The 16,040-nt window shown below is 31.6% G+C and overlaps 1 protein-coding gene across 1 annotated transcript in view; it reads left to right on the top strand.

Moving 5' to 3' along the window:
• Positions 1 to 14,280, top strand: part of LOC140444182 (2-acylglycerol O-acyltransferase 2-like) — a 45,098-nt gene extending 30,818 nt beyond the window's left edge. Inside the window, exon 3 of the mRNA XM_072535900.1 lies at positions 6,070 to 14,280. Coding sequence (XP_072392001.1) covers positions 6,070 to 6,227 — 158 coding nt within the window. The 3' untranslated portion in view covers positions 6,228 to 14,280. The remainder of the gene's footprint in view (positions 1 to 6,069) is intronic.
• The last annotated feature ends 1,760 nt before the right edge of the window (positions 14,281 to 16,040 follow it).

The following is a 16,040-nucleotide window of genomic DNA, read 5'->3' as shown; positions in this document are numbered from 1 at the left end:
ATGGTATCTCAATAAACTTAGAGAAAGCACTTGGTGCAAATTGTTCATTCACAAAAATATTGTCCAGGAAATGAAGCATTTCACCTCGCAATTTTTTCGTCCTGCGTGGATTGACTTGAAATTTTAACAGAAGGTAGGTAATAGCCTAAGGATCAAAATCTATATCGAACCAAAGTGCGCCAAAGCCTTGGGGGTGGTTGCCACCCCATCTCGGGGGTGAAATTTTTTTTTACGTTTTAACCACAAGTTTCGATTAAAAAAGGGATTCTAAACAAAAAATGTTCTTTACATTTTTTTTGTAAAACTGATATTTTTCAAGTTATTCGCGATTGAAAGTAACAACTTTTAGACGAAAAAATCGACGTTTTTAATCGATTTTTCGCGAATAACTCGAAAATGGTACATTTTATCAAAAAAATTGTAGAGAACAAATTTGTAGCTTTTAAAAAGACAATACAATTCATTTTCAACATGTTTTTGCGATATAATAGGAACCAAAATATGGCCTATCAATGTTCAGCGGTTTTCTTCAAATGCCAAATTTGAAAGATTCAAAGTCAAATATCGGGAAAATGATGCATTTTTGGAAGAAAACTCATAGAACCTTTTTTAAAGAGCATAAATAGACCTATCATAAAAAAAGACTCTAGCTCAAAAATTGAGTGAGTTATGATGAAAATAAGATCAATACCTCATTTTTTTACGAAAAAAAAAAAACGATGAAAACAACCCCCTAATTAGCCCCTTAATTAAAATCGATCTTCACCCTTCTGCAATTCTCTTTGTACATGTATTGTTAATACGTCCAAGAAGTTTGACCCATTTAAAATGCTTAGTTTTAGAAAAAGTACAGCTTAAAGCGAGAAACGATTTACAATTTCATATTTTTTACCCTTCTTTTTTTAAATATCTCCGAAAATACTGAATATATGAAAAAAATAAAAATGTACTAAATTGTAGCTTTTTTAATGACTAAAATTTTTCTTTATTTAGATTTGTTGTACAATGAATATTTGGCGAGATATGGCTGTTTAAAGCATCGATTTACGATCAAGCACCATCTTTTTCGAGTCCTTTAAACTAACCCCATTTAAAAACCAAGGGTTCCAAAAGAATTTAATTCACAGATCCTTGTAGCTCTTAAAAACCTCTACGAAATCTTTTTTGAAGAAACAATGAAGGAAATACGTTAAAAAAACCAATTAATTTTAAGATGCCTTAGATGAGCATTCAAAAAGATGCTATTACCAAATTCAACAGTGGCTTGGCAATGAAAATATCAGAGCAACAGATTGGGGATTTTATTCCAAAGATGGTTTGTTATTACCCGTACGCATGAACAAACAACCTGCACCCGATGAACTTTTGAAAATTATTTTTTGCCAATGCAAAAAAGGATGCGGCGTTTCATGTGGGTGCAGAAAAGTTGGTTTATACTGTAACTCTACTTGTTCTGGGTGCAATAATAGTCCACCAATAATTGAAGAAGATGAGGATGACATAGATCACGATGAAGTTGTAATTGATGACGAATAAAATTAATATTATAATTGTTTTACCTATAAATGTAAATATTTTCAACTATTTATGTAAATGTATAAGAATATATGGTGCCTTTTTATGTTGATAATTTTTTTTGTATTTAATTCTACTTTTTTCAATTTATATCTATTAAATTAGTTTATAAAAACTGCAATGTTGTAAAGGGTGATTTTCAAAAGTTGAAAAGTTACAACATTTTGGCGAAAAATTGTTTTTACCTATAGCACTCATAACAATTGATTTTTAAGGGTTGAAAATTTATGAAATTGTATTTTAAAGTATAAAAAAATTACTATTTAACTAATCCAAACCAAATTTCACTCATCTTAAGATTTGTAATGTTATTTTACAATTTTTGAAAATTAGGGGTAGTTTTCACCCCTAGGAACAATCAGGGTTCATCGGCATGACATAAACTATAGAGCAGAGGGTGAATTGAGCTTAAATCCAAATTTTTATCCAAATCGATCTAAGGCGAAATCATTTTTTTAGAATTAGTAATTTTTTTACATTAATCTCTAACAAGGGTTGCTTTAAGGGTTGAAATATGATGGAACTCTATTCAAAAGTATAAAATAATCATTATTTAACTAATTCAAACCAAATCTTACCCATATTCAGGTTTAATATGTTATTTTATAATTTTTGACAATTAGGGGTAGTTTTCACCCCTAAAACCCTTCAGCGCACTTCGGTTCGATATAGATTTTGATTCTTGGGCTATCACCTACCTTCTGTTAAAATTTCAACTCAATCCATGCAGGACGAAAAAATTGCGAGGTTTTAACTTTTTTCGAGCTTCATTTCCTGAATTAAAACTACTTAAAAGCTATTAATTTTGTTAATATATAATATATTTAATATTGTAAATCCGATTCTCGCTAATAACCTTCGGGTTGATGCGAATTTGTAAATAAAAAAAAACAATGTATAAACCATGTGAATTTATTAACCTTTCAGGGATAACGTGACGTGATGGTACACAAAGTGTAACGTCGGACTAGCCGACCGTAAAACTAGAAAAGGTCCAAAAAACAAAAATGTTGTAGGAAAAAAAGTCTGAGAACTGGTCGATTCTTTAAATATATAATTGAAATAGACAAAAAAAAAACATTTGCACACTAATTTATTATAACTTGTATTTAAACTCATGCTTTAGAAATAAAAGTTAACAGATACATCTTTTTCACATTTTGAGTACTATAAAACACAAAAGCCCAAATTAAACAAATACAAAACAACTATTTCTAAGAAATTAAGCAAAGACTAAATAAAAACAAGTAAGTCCTTTGCTCCGACTGTAGGCAGTCGGAGCAAATGCATTTTGCTTCTTCTCAGCATACAAATTTTTGGCATTTTTGACAGGTATATCTAGTTTGCCTATTTTTTGTCTACTACAGTAAAAACGAAGTCCTCGACGATTAGGTTGTTGATTTGGGGCTGGAATAATTTCTTCTTCAATACAGCAAATTTCTTTTATTCTTGACCTAATTGATCTAGGAATACGTTTATTCAAAAATCGACGTTGCAGATGATCGTTTACTAGTTCCATACCAAGAGCTTCTAGAAAATGTCTTCTAGGCATTGTATTTATCTCATTAGATTTATATTTACATATTTATTTATATTATTTTATCTTGACGATAATTTTTCGACTTCAGTAATATCATTGTTTATAAACAATGGTCCAAATAGTGTACATTATAAAAAATTATTCTTTTTCCCATCATTAAATACATTTCTTAGAAGAAATCATTATATCATTAGTTTCTTTTATGTACATCATTACATATTTAAGTCAATTTAGAAATATACATAAAACCTTTAAATTAACATGCGCATACACAATTTTTCAATTTTCAATAGATATCACATGATTTTCTATTACTGTACATTTGCAATCTACTTTAAAATCAAGGTTTTTTCAAGCGGAGTAAGTACTGTCTATTTTGGTTATTAAATTTATACGAAATCTATCAATTAAATGTACGAGTAGGCGGTTTTTGTATACGTGATTTTACACAGGTGATTTATTTAGCATTTTTCTTCATAGTATATTAGAAGCGAATAATTAAATGGTCAAATAAACAGCAAGACTTACAGTTGAGTAGACTACAAGCCCATGGGACATTTTTTATGGGTCTTTTTTTTTATTTATTTACGCTGCAACCACAAGGGTTATTAGCGACCTAAAAAATATAGTACAGATAAAGGTAGAAAAAATTACAGTTCTGAGTCTTTAAGATAACTTATTGTGTTTTTTAATATTCATGTTTTTTCCTAAGACTTGTGATGGAACAGATATGAAGTCAACAGTGATATTATTATTCTTTAGAGGAATTATTTACCGATGAGTCGGAATCTTCTTCCGATAATGAAGTTTTCACTGTAGAGAGTAAACCTATGTGTTTGCCAAGTTTTCGTATTAATTTGGTGCTTATGGTTTTCATTTTTTGTCGATGTAATATGAATGTAATTCCGTTAGAAACTTTATAAGTACATAAGAGTCTTCTGAGTACAATTTTGTTACGCTGATTATGTCTTTTGATCCTTGTATATTTTCGAATAGATCCACTACTTGATCGAAGCTTAACAATTGCTTTTCCCTTTCTACATATTTTCTAACTGGTTCCAATAATGTTTGGAGATTTGGTATATCATTTCTTAAGTTTTTGTTATCAGTTTTGGTTTTTTTCTTAAATTGAAGCTTAGGTTTTTCAAAGTTTTCTTCGGAAGGTGGCGTGATTGCATCTTCTAGGGTTCTTTTTCCGGTTGCTTTGTTCGAAGTTACTTGGGGTTCGTAAGAATTCAAATGTGTATTTTTATTTGGAGGTAAGTGTTGACTTGTTTCGGGTAAGGTTGATTTATGTTTTTGGGTATTAGAGGATGACTCAGACGATGTAGGTGTTGCGATTGTAGTGTTAACTGAAGAAGTGGTCAAATGTATGGATGTATTTTGTAGTGAGCACTGTTGGGTTTGGTTTATTGATAAATTTGGGATTGCTACTCTTTGTAATGTGGTTTGAGAAGACGTAGTAAGTGTGGAGGGAGTGGTATTTGAGATTGCGGGAGTATTTTGTAGATTATCTTGTTGAGTATGATTTATTGATGAATTTTGTCTTATTTCTGTTTGCATTGCACTATCATTGTGAGGATGGTTAGAAGGTGAAATATTTGGACAATTAGCTGCCTGGTGTCCAGTTAATTTGCATTTGAAACAATTTTCGTTTTGGGCTATAAATATGCAGTATGATGTTTTTTCCAACTCGATAATAAAAGATTCAGGTAGTACAAAGTTGTCTGGAAAAGGTGAAACGAAAATTTGTCTTCGGAAGCTTAGAATATGACTAAAGGCAGGATTGGTTGCTCCTATCCGTAGATATGATATGTCTGAGAGAGGATTTAAACCTAGTTTTATTAATTCGTCTATTATTATGTTAGAAGGTATGCTTGGACATACATTGGACAGAATTAAGCGGACTGATGGAGTTATTAATCTTCTCGCTTCTAGTATATTTCCATTTACTATTATTTTCTTTGTTTCTGCTATAAATTTATCTACTAGGTTTTTGGATGATAGATATATGCATATTCTACTGTTTGATATACGGGATGCGAAAATTATATTTTTCGGTTCTATATGCTGACTCAATCCTTCAAGATAGTCATTAATTGTACAATTCTCTAGAGTGTTAAACAAAATAGCTTGATCTCTGCTTGGGATTAATATACTACGTGGTTGACTAACTGCTTTTGAGTATGATGCATTTTGTGGTAGCTGATTGGAAGATGACATATTTTAAATGGATTTTAAAATCCGACTAAAACCGGTGCTGTTTTACAGCTTTCGTTGTGATACCAGTTCATGTAAATTGGATAATACTTATAACTGATTGCAGTTGTTTACTTAAATATATAAATCCAAATAGACGAAAAAAGTATATTTTATCTACTCACGATTCCAATATTCAGTATACAAATCACTTTCACTTTTATACTTAATTACTTTTCTTAAGTTATTGAACCACTATAAAATTAACTTCTTTGCGAGCTATTTTAGATTAGACTCGAACATGATTTTGATTTTAATAATAATTTTTTTTTAATCACATATAATACTACAATAACAACTTTAGAACTATGCCGTCAATTTTAATCATCGATACAGGTGACTACATAGGCAAGGTAAACTTAATACTCCAGGGCATTTTCGGTCAAATTCGGAAAATTTGACCCCATTTTCTTTCGGCAATTTGATACAGTATGGCATTCATACACCTAGTTTCGGATCGCTATTTAGATTCGTTTTTTGCAGTGCCGTACATATCGGCTGGTACAGGGGTGAGAAATCTAGGGCGCAACCCTTGAATTTAACCCCCAAAAATGTTTGTACGGCATCATTTTTGTTAATATTAACATCCATTATCAACAAAAACAAAATGCCATTTTGTTGACATTATGACCATAGATAAATAATATAATTTATGACAAACAAGTATTAAATTTACATATTTTTTTCTGTTTTAGTCGGCGAGCCAATGGACGTTCCTAAACTCGACAACGTAACACGAAAAGACATAGAAGAGTACCACGAAAAATTCACGAAACACCTGATCGCCATGTTCGAAGAACAAAAATACAAATATGTAGAAAAACCGGAAGAGAAAAAACTGGTAATAGAATAGACAAAAATGTGGTTATTCGGTATTTGTAATGTATCCCAAAAGTTGTTGAATTTAGTGATTTAAAAATATTTTGTTGTTGGTTATGAATATTTGAACATTATGTATGTATTTATTTATTTGTTTCATATTTTTGCTTTTATTGCGTCCTTGTTTTGGTAGTTATACATTTAACTAATTTTTGGGTGATTCGTTTTATCGCGGCACCTAAATCATTTATATTTTTATAACTTGTTTATTTTTGTGCATTAGTCTGGTCGTCTTGTGTGTATTAAGCAATAATTCTCTTACCGTGTCATTTGGGTTTTCATCATTTTAAACGGAAGATAAGTAGGGGAGAAGAAGGAGACTTGATCTCATCGTTACATTTTTGCAGGTAACTTTTTTTACAGCCTATCTAGAACGTTGATAATTTAGTGGAACAGTACAAATTTATCACAGTTTTGGGTATTATACAGTTTTACACCCGAAAAGTATACTGCTAATAAATAACGGACATTTTTCAGATTTGGCCCCAATGAAGATAGCCTCAAATTAGCTGTCAATTAAATTTCACAGAACGAAATATTGCGTTGTCAGTGATGCCATTTCCTTATAATGCATATGTTATATGCTTCAAATACGAAGAGAGAAAACTTTTATAATTTATATAAAACACGAATGAATTCGTGTGTACACTATATAAATAATGGTATGAACTATGAAACAGTGTACCTAGAAGAAAGTATACAGAGTGAGTCATAACTATTGGGACATAGACTAAGGACAGGTTATTTGGACCAAAATGTGGCTATTGGGCCAAATATGCCTTAATAAAATGTTGCTGAGAAAAAAGATACAGGGTGTTAAAGTTAATTTTTGTTTTTCGTTTTTGGCTAATAGTTTCCCTGTATATTTATAAATTGCTATCAAAATTGGCACAGAGGCATAATCTTAGACAAGAAATAGTATTTTATTTACAATTCCACTTTCAAATACCAAACTAATAAACAAAGTTGCAACTCACGTAAGGTTTCCGTTTTGACGATAAATCAAAACTAACCACACTGTTACTTAAAAGAACTCACAAAAAATCAAACAAAATGTTCTACATGGTCTCCTCTGATTTCTATGCCTTTTCTAATTCTTTTTATAAAGGATTTTTGGACGTTAAAAAAAATATTATTCTGTCCCCTTATAAGATTAGCTGCATTTTGAATGTATCTCCAAAGTTCGTCTCGTGTATTAATTTCATTGGCATAAACTAAGGACTTCATATATCCCCAAAAATAAAAATCTAGCGGGTTGTACTCAGGACTTCTTGGTGGCCATTGAAAATCACTGCCTCTGCCAATCCATCGTTGAGGAAATACGTCATTAAGATGATTTCTAACAGCTAATGAAAAATGAGGTGGCGCTCCATCCTGCATAAACTACATTTTTCTTCTTACATCCAGTGACAGATCATCTAAAATATCACTAAGAGTATTTTCCAAAAAGAATAAATAAGAATCTCCATTTAAATTCGGAGGAAGAACATAAGGCCCTAGTAGTTGGTCGCCTATAATGCCACACCAAATATTCAATTTAAACTCATGCTGAAAATGTCTAGCTTTAATAGCATGCGGGTTTTCTTTTTCCCAATAATGACTATTTCGCCAATTAAAAACCCCTCGTCTGGTAAAAGTTGCTTCGTCGGTGAACATTATATTCTTAATAAAGTGTCTGTCATTGCGATGTTTATTCAGAATACGTTGGCAAAACTGTAACCGTCGTGGAAGATCTGTTGGAAGTAAATTTTGAACAGGAGTGAAGTGATAAGGATGGAGGTTCTCTTTTTTTAGAATTCTATTAATAGACGTCTGACTTACTCCTGTTGCTGCTGATAGATGTCTTGAAATTATTTCAGGATTTTCATCTACTCGAACGAAAAGTTCATCTTCTTGATTAGGTGTGATTTGTTTCGGTCGAACACCCAGATTTTTAGTGTGAAATGACCCAGTTTCACCTAAACTACGATATAATCTTGATATAAAAAGTTTTGTGATTTGGTTGACTTCTGTTTGCGTATAACATTCCATACCTTCTGGCTGCCGAGCGAGCGCAAAAGTTTTCTTATGCATATACGCAAATCATATCTCGCATTTCTTCATTAGTAAAGTGATTGTGACGAGGCATTTCAATCAAAAAAAGTAATGATTACTTTTAAAAAATGCAACATTACACTACACTATCACATCAGAAATAATTTACTCTGAACAAATGACATTTACCAACAACAATTATTATCTGACAGTCCAAAGCATACTTTTCATAAATGAAATAATATTTGAAATCCTTTTTTAAGACTCTAAGCAGTTCGACTGCGTTTTTATCGAAAACAGTTGAAATTATCATGTTTAAACAAGAGTACCAATTTTACGTAAAAATGATGTTTACGTCATATTTTCTAATAAAAATTACTTAAAAGTTTCATCAGAAAAAGTTTAGACTCAATTTGATCATTAGGAATGATCCACGTGGCGCCCTCTATGACAAAACGTAAAATTGTAAATAACATACTATTTCTTGTCTAAGATTATGTCTCTGTGCCAATTTTGATAGCAATTTATAAATATACAAGGAAACTATTAGCAAAAAACGAAAAACAAAAATTAACTTTAACACCCTGTATCTTTTTTCTCAGCAACAATTTATTAAGGCATATTTGGCTCAATAGCCATATTTTGGTCCAAATAACCTGTCCTTAGTCTATGTCCCAATAGTTATGACTCACCCTGTATACAAGAATATATAATTAAAACATTGTAGTAGTATTTGCTTCTGCTGACATGAACAGTTTAAGATTCATGTATCGAGAGTACATATGTTTTCTACATACAAGCACTAGCTCCATTAGAGGACCATAAATATAAAAATTGCAATAGCGACATTAAACCAAGAACAAATGTCTAAGCAGTGAACATACTTATCCTAATTACTTAGCAAATTATAAAGTGTTAAGTCCAAGCACTTATGCCTTATTAACGACATCCTATCTATTTGTACCAATTAAATTTGTCGCTTAATTGTGTACCTTGGGTTAAGAGGTTGAGTCTAAATATGGTGGAAAACAAACTAGATTAACTGTGGGCCGCACAAATGACGACTATAAAAACTTGAGTAAGATAAATCAAGAGAGAATTGCTCTGGGGTAAGGTTTCTGTCAACTTGCAACCGAGATTACTATGACGGTGTGATTCTTAAGAAGTCATTATAGTATGGCTATAGTACCAGCTATGCCTCTACAGGCGAGAACCAGAAAAGTCTTGGACATATGTATACTATTGTCATTTTGCTTATTAATTTAGCGATGCCTTCAAATTTGTGAAAAATTCTACTGATGTTCATCATATCTTTAATATCATCTGATAATACAACTGTAAATAGTATTTAATTATAAAACGCTATTTATAACTGCAGTTCATATATATTTGAACTGTTTACTGCGCCCGAATAAAGACGACTATAAACGAAGTGTTTACTGCGCATGTGAAAACTTGTCATACCTAATATGGCCAATATAATGTCCAGATTTTGAACGTGATTTTAAAATCCAATAGACGTTCAGTATGAAATCCGTTTCTCCACCACAATTTAGCATACCTAACCCTTGAAATTATCCATTAATTCGATATAGTGTATTCTCGACATACACAATGAACTTTCTTGGTTTACTTTTGGTTCTTAAAGAACTTACTGTCCACCATAACATCTCCCAAGCATTTTTGCAAAGTTTTCAATGATAAAAGACAATATTTAGTCTCGTGCGTAAACTATGAAAGATTTGTGAAAAGTCAAAGACTGTCATGGCTGGGACAAGTTTAGCGACAAGAAGACACAAAAACGACAAAGAAGTTGTTACAGTGGAAGCCGGTAGAAAGACGGAAAAAAGGAAGACCCAGGACCAGATGATTGGATGACGTGATAGACGACCTGAAAACCATGAATATAAGTCAATGGAGGAGAAGGGCCCTAGAGAGATCTGAATGGAAGGACATAACCAGAGACATAAGGCAAAGACCCATCCAAATTGCCATTATGATGCCAAAAGAAGAAGTATAAACAGTAAATGGTATTTCAATTGCAATTTTACTTTGATTGGTCCTTTTCTTTTGCGTAAAAATATTCCACTGGATTTATCAATATATTCTTCATCTGCTCTTGGCATTTCACTTATCAGTAAAAGAAATATCTATTCTATCAATTTTCCCGCACTAGATTTGTATTAAGGATATTTGGTAAATTGTATAGTGACATAGTTGGTCTATCAGAATAAAACAAGATTGTATACTACATACAATTGTCACGCGAATCACCTTACTATTTTCTTAATAGAACATTTAATACAGGTTTAGATGACTCCATCTTACCATACATCACAATATATCTATATTTACACAAAAATAATCGTTTAATGACATATTTTTTTATTTACTTTTAATTTTTAGCCATATTGGCTTGTCCATAATAGATTTAACTGTTACACTTTACATAGTAAAAGCATTTACAAGGAGGAAAATCGAAAAATTCACATTTTTGGGATATTTTATGAGTTAAAGTTGGTTATGTTGTCTTTAAAAATATGGAAAAGTCACTTTAATAAAAATCTAGACGTCTCAGATACTAAATACCCAGCTCAATAAGAACTGTTTAGTTTGTTTTTGTATATAAGCTTCATATAAAACGTATGAAGACTTTGTTAAAATACGAATATGTCATTTTTACCTTACAACACATTACGCTTTTTACAGTACATTACATTTTGAGATTAGAACTTGATTCTTCTTGTGGGATTCGTTTATCATTTTGTCTGAATTAGTGCAAAATTGTCAATGCAGAAAAACTTTATGATATATTAGGATTCAGTGTAAGAGTTACGTATGGACAAACCTAAAAAAAACTATGATAATTAGAGCTATTTGATAACAGCTTGATAATCAACGTCAATTTATTAAGTAGTTCTATTCTTGGCGATGTCCCAATCACTGGTTAAGCATTATTGCTCTGTCAAGTTTACTCGATATAATCTGAATTTTTCGTTGTGAGCATTGTTTGACATTATTTCATCTCACAGGCTCATTTAACTCGTAGACTTTTTACAGTGCAACCTTAAAGATTTTTTGTTTTTATTAATAGATCTTTATTAGAAAACGATCTTTATTTAGCGGCTGCTGGTGCCTCTTTTACTTATGTCTTACTTCAAAAGATTCTCAAACCTTTTCCTATTCTTCGCAGCTTATCCGCACACATTGGACGATTTTAAGTTATTGTCTTTTTTAATCGAGACCGTATCTTAACCGATTCTCAAACCGTTTCCTATTATGCGCCTTAGTCTTCCTGACCTTCAATAGTTTATCTTTGTACATGTGGCGTATTTATCTTCCTATATTCCTTGTGGGTCACTTTCGACAGAGCCCCTTATACCGAAAGAGGATTATTAAACCCTTTGTGTCATTTGATTTTAAAGTTTCATTGTAATATATATGTTCACATAACTTAATCCAAACTATAAATAAAGTTATATGAGCTTGAAGACAAAAATAGAAAGCCACTAAGACTCAGTAGTAGATCTTTGATTATTAATAATGCGCTGCCAACACTATTATACAACAAAAGGAATATTTTTTGATGTCATTATTTTGTAAAATACATATTCAGCAGATACTTTACACATGCCATGAAATTGCTCTTGATAATTCTACAGTTGAAGGTATCATTAATTTTCTCGAACCGCAGATGCCATTAAGATGGAAAAACGTACCGAGTGTCTCAACAAAAAAAAAAGGGGGGTGGCATCCGATTACTTTCAACCTGGAAACATGTTTTATTTTTCATCATCTCTTTAATATTAAATTTATTGTTAATATTAATACATTAAGAATGTTATTACACAATAAAAGGGACCATTTTTAATGGCATTACGTTGTAAAACACAAAACCTTTTTAAAATTAGCACCAAATCTCGACTAGTAGGTGAACTCCCACCAATAACAATTTACAAAACTTTTGCTCAACACCCTCATAAAATTGCTCTTGATATTCCTAAAGTTGTAGCTTACATTAATCTTGCCGTACCACAGAAGCCATTGAGATCGAAAAACGTACTGAGTGTCTCAACAAAAAAGATGATAGCATCTAATTACTTTCAAGATGGAAACATGTTCTTGTTCATCATCTTTCGAGTATTAAATTTATTATAATTATTTATATATTACGAACATGATTACACAATAAAAGAGATCATTTTTAATGTAGCCCGTTGAAAATCACAAAACTTTGTTAACAATAGTACTAAATCTCGACTGGCAGATGAATTACATATATATACATCGGTTTAGAACGTCTTTCGACGTTGTCCGATACCTAAACACCATCTCTTCCTATCTTCGCAGTCGTTTGTTGTTAAATTTCTTTCGCTCATGGACTTGTTTACGCCGTGTTGCCATTCTAATCTGGGTCTTCCTCTTTTCCGTCGACCTATAGGTTGCCATTCTATTACTTTTTTGGGGAGTCTTGATGCTGGCATCCGTTGAACATGCCCATACCACCTTAATTGTTTCTTCTCTATATCTTGAGTTATATTTCCTTCTATTCCCATACGTTGTTTTATTACATCATTTCTGATTCGGTCTCGTCTGGAAATACCTAAAGATCTTCTCATTGCATCCATCTCTACTGCTTCTATTCGCTTTTTGTTCTTTTCACTAATTCTCCATGTTTCAGCGCCATAAAGAAGAGTAGTTTTAATCATGGTCTCATATATATTAAATTTCCTTCCTTTCGTTATCTCTTTACTCCACAGTATACTATTGAGACATCCTAAGACTTTCTTTGCATGAGTGATTCGTTTTTCTATTTCCCGTGTATCAGTTCCTGTATTGTCAAAGGCAACACCCAAGTAGTCATAGCTCTGACAGCAGGAAATATGTTGTCCGTTTTCGAGGTCTATGTTATCTGACTCGTTTCCAATACAAAGATATTTGGTTTTTGTTGTATTGACATTCATTCCCCAGTCGTCATATTCTTCTATCAGTTTTCTTAGCATGTACTGCATGTCTTCCCTGTCGGTCGCTAGCACTACCTGGTCATCAGCAAACTGGAGTGTATATATATATATTCATTGGTAAGCTCTATACCCATCCTATGTACCTTTCTTTTCCATCTTTCCAATGCCGCTGCAACATATATCTTGAATAAGGTTGGTGAGATACACCATCGCTGCCGCAAGCCTTTTGTAACCAGGAATTCTTTCCGTTAGATGAATTACAACTAATAAAAATTTCCTCAACTTTTGCTCAATACTTTCATATCAACAGATACTCTCCACATATCATAAAACTGCTTTTGATAATCCTAAAGTTGTAGTTTTCATTAATTTTGTCGAACCACAGAAGCCGTTGAGATCGAAGAACGTACCAAGTGTCTCAACAAAAAGATGGTGGCGTTTGATTACTTTCCACATGAAATCATGTATTTTTTCATCATCTTTCCACTATTAAAATTATTATTAATACATTACTAACATTATTGACAATAAACGAGTCTACTTTTATTACAATTACGTTGTAAAACACAAAACCTCGACTGGTAGATGAGCTCTCAGGAATAAACATTTCCTCAACATTTGCTCAATGCTTTCAGTAGCTGATCTATGAATACGAGAACATTTATAACCTTAATAAAGCACATTATAAAGGTCTGTGATTGTATACATGCGCATTGAGTGTGATGTAGTTTCACGCATGCGCATAATATGCGTAAAAAATTGTTTGTTAAAAATAAGTCAATTCTAAATTGCACTGCAAGATTAATTATTATATCTACAAGTAGATACTTTTTAATAGATTCGAGTGACTTAAGTACATATTTTAAAGACGTAGGTAAAGGTTATAGAAATAAAGTCTGAAGATTTTAACAACGTTTTATATGCAGTTTTGATTTGTTAATTTTACTTAGTATATACAATATACTACATTGTGATATCGTATCCTGTAAATTATATTAGTAATAAAAATTGTTTGATAATGTTTTAAAATGTAGTTTTATTATAAACACCTTTGTTATTGATGTATTTTCGTGTTTAGATAATGTGTAGTTCCAAGGTAAGGCAAATATCGTAAAGTTTGTAATTAAATCTTTTTTCTGGGTCAATTATGAAACTGTTTAAAAATTATCGGTTTAATTTTTGTACAATTATTGGTTCAATTTTCATTTTAAAATTGTGTAATAAAAGTTTTTAAAACTCGCTAAAAATTACCTATAAAATAATTTCTTATAAATCCATAAAGCTTTATAATGCCATACAGATTTTTCTAAAAAATCTTATTTTTATTAACTTTTCTTTGTTTTCCAATAATGGCGTTAAAGTCTCCTTTACCTAGAGAATAGGTACATTTATTTTCTTTAATGCCGCCGATAAAATATTCATAAAATGCTTTGATGTCCTTATCATCGTAATCTGTTGTTGCTGCATGTATTTGAACAACTAGCAACTAGCAACCTAATGGTTGGCTTTCGATTTCTAGTTGTTTAAAGTAGAATGTGTTTTCGTATATGCCGGGTATGAGTGGCTATTGTGATATTTTTAAGTTTTCTGCTTGCTAGCTTTTTGCCTTCTCCCCTGGGAGCCAAAAGTCGAAACAGCGGCGAAAACAAAGAAAATGTTCAAATTTTTTGAATGTTTCGAAGTTTTTTGATTAATAGACCTTATTGTCACAATATTGTCCAGTGCTCCATCAGTGACAGTTCCGATGCCTCATTCGTATCTGAAAACGAAAGAAAACATTACACCGACGAAGAATCACGGAGTTTTTTTTTTATTTTATTAATTCCAACTTTTATGTAATTTATATATTTAATTAAAATACATTATTAAAATATTTTTCTGTACTGTATACAACATTTTGTAATTTTATCCAAAATTTAGTTTAAATCCAACTTTAGTGACTCCAAAATCTGTTTTCACATGAGATTTATTAAAACTTTATATACATATGGTCGCCATATTGGATCCGCCATTTTAAATTTTACAATTTTGACATCAGATTCATCATCAGCGACCACAAAAAGTTTATAACACTGTTTTGCCCTAGAGTTGTATTAAATTTTCCAATTTTGACATCAGATTCCTCATCAGCGATCTGAAAAACCTTGTAATACTGTTTTCCCCATGAGCTTTATAAAAGTTTATATGTATAGTCGCCATATCGTATCCGCCTTTTTGAATTTTACAATTTTGGACATTAGACTGTTGGTTCATCATCGACCCCACTTGTAATACTATTTTTTCTCTATAGATTTATTAAAATTTTATATGTGTGGTCGCCATATTGGATCCGCAGTTTTGAATTTTACACTTTTGGACATCAGATTCGTCATCAGCGACACCAAAAAGTTTATAACACTGTTTTGCCCATGAGTTGTAGTAAATTTTCCAATTTTGATATCAGATTCCTCATCAGCCACCTGAAAAACTTTGTAATACTGTTTTCCCCATGAGCTTTATATAAAGTTTATATGTATGGTCGCCATATTGTATCCGCCGTTTTGAATTTTACAATTTTGGACATTAGACTCTTCATCATCGACCCTACTTGTAATAATATTTTTTCCCATAAGATTTATTAAAACTTTATATGTGTGGTCGCCATATTGGATCCGCCGTTTTGAATTTTACATTTTTGGACATCAGATTCGTCATCAGCGACCCCAAAAACCTTAATAACACTGTTTTTGCCATAAAATTTATTAAATAATATAATTTTGACATCAGTTTCGTCCAGCATGGCTCCAGCA

This window comes from Diabrotica undecimpunctata, chromosome 6 (assembly GCF_040954645.1).
Source record: "Diabrotica undecimpunctata isolate CICGRU chromosome 6, icDiaUnde3, whole genome shotgun sequence".
In the NCBI taxonomy this organism is placed as follows: domain Eukaryota; kingdom Metazoa; phylum Arthropoda; class Insecta; order Coleoptera; family Chrysomelidae; genus Diabrotica; species Diabrotica undecimpunctata.
Note: the sequence above shows the minus strand (reverse complement) of the source record. Positions and strands in the feature narration are given on the sequence as shown.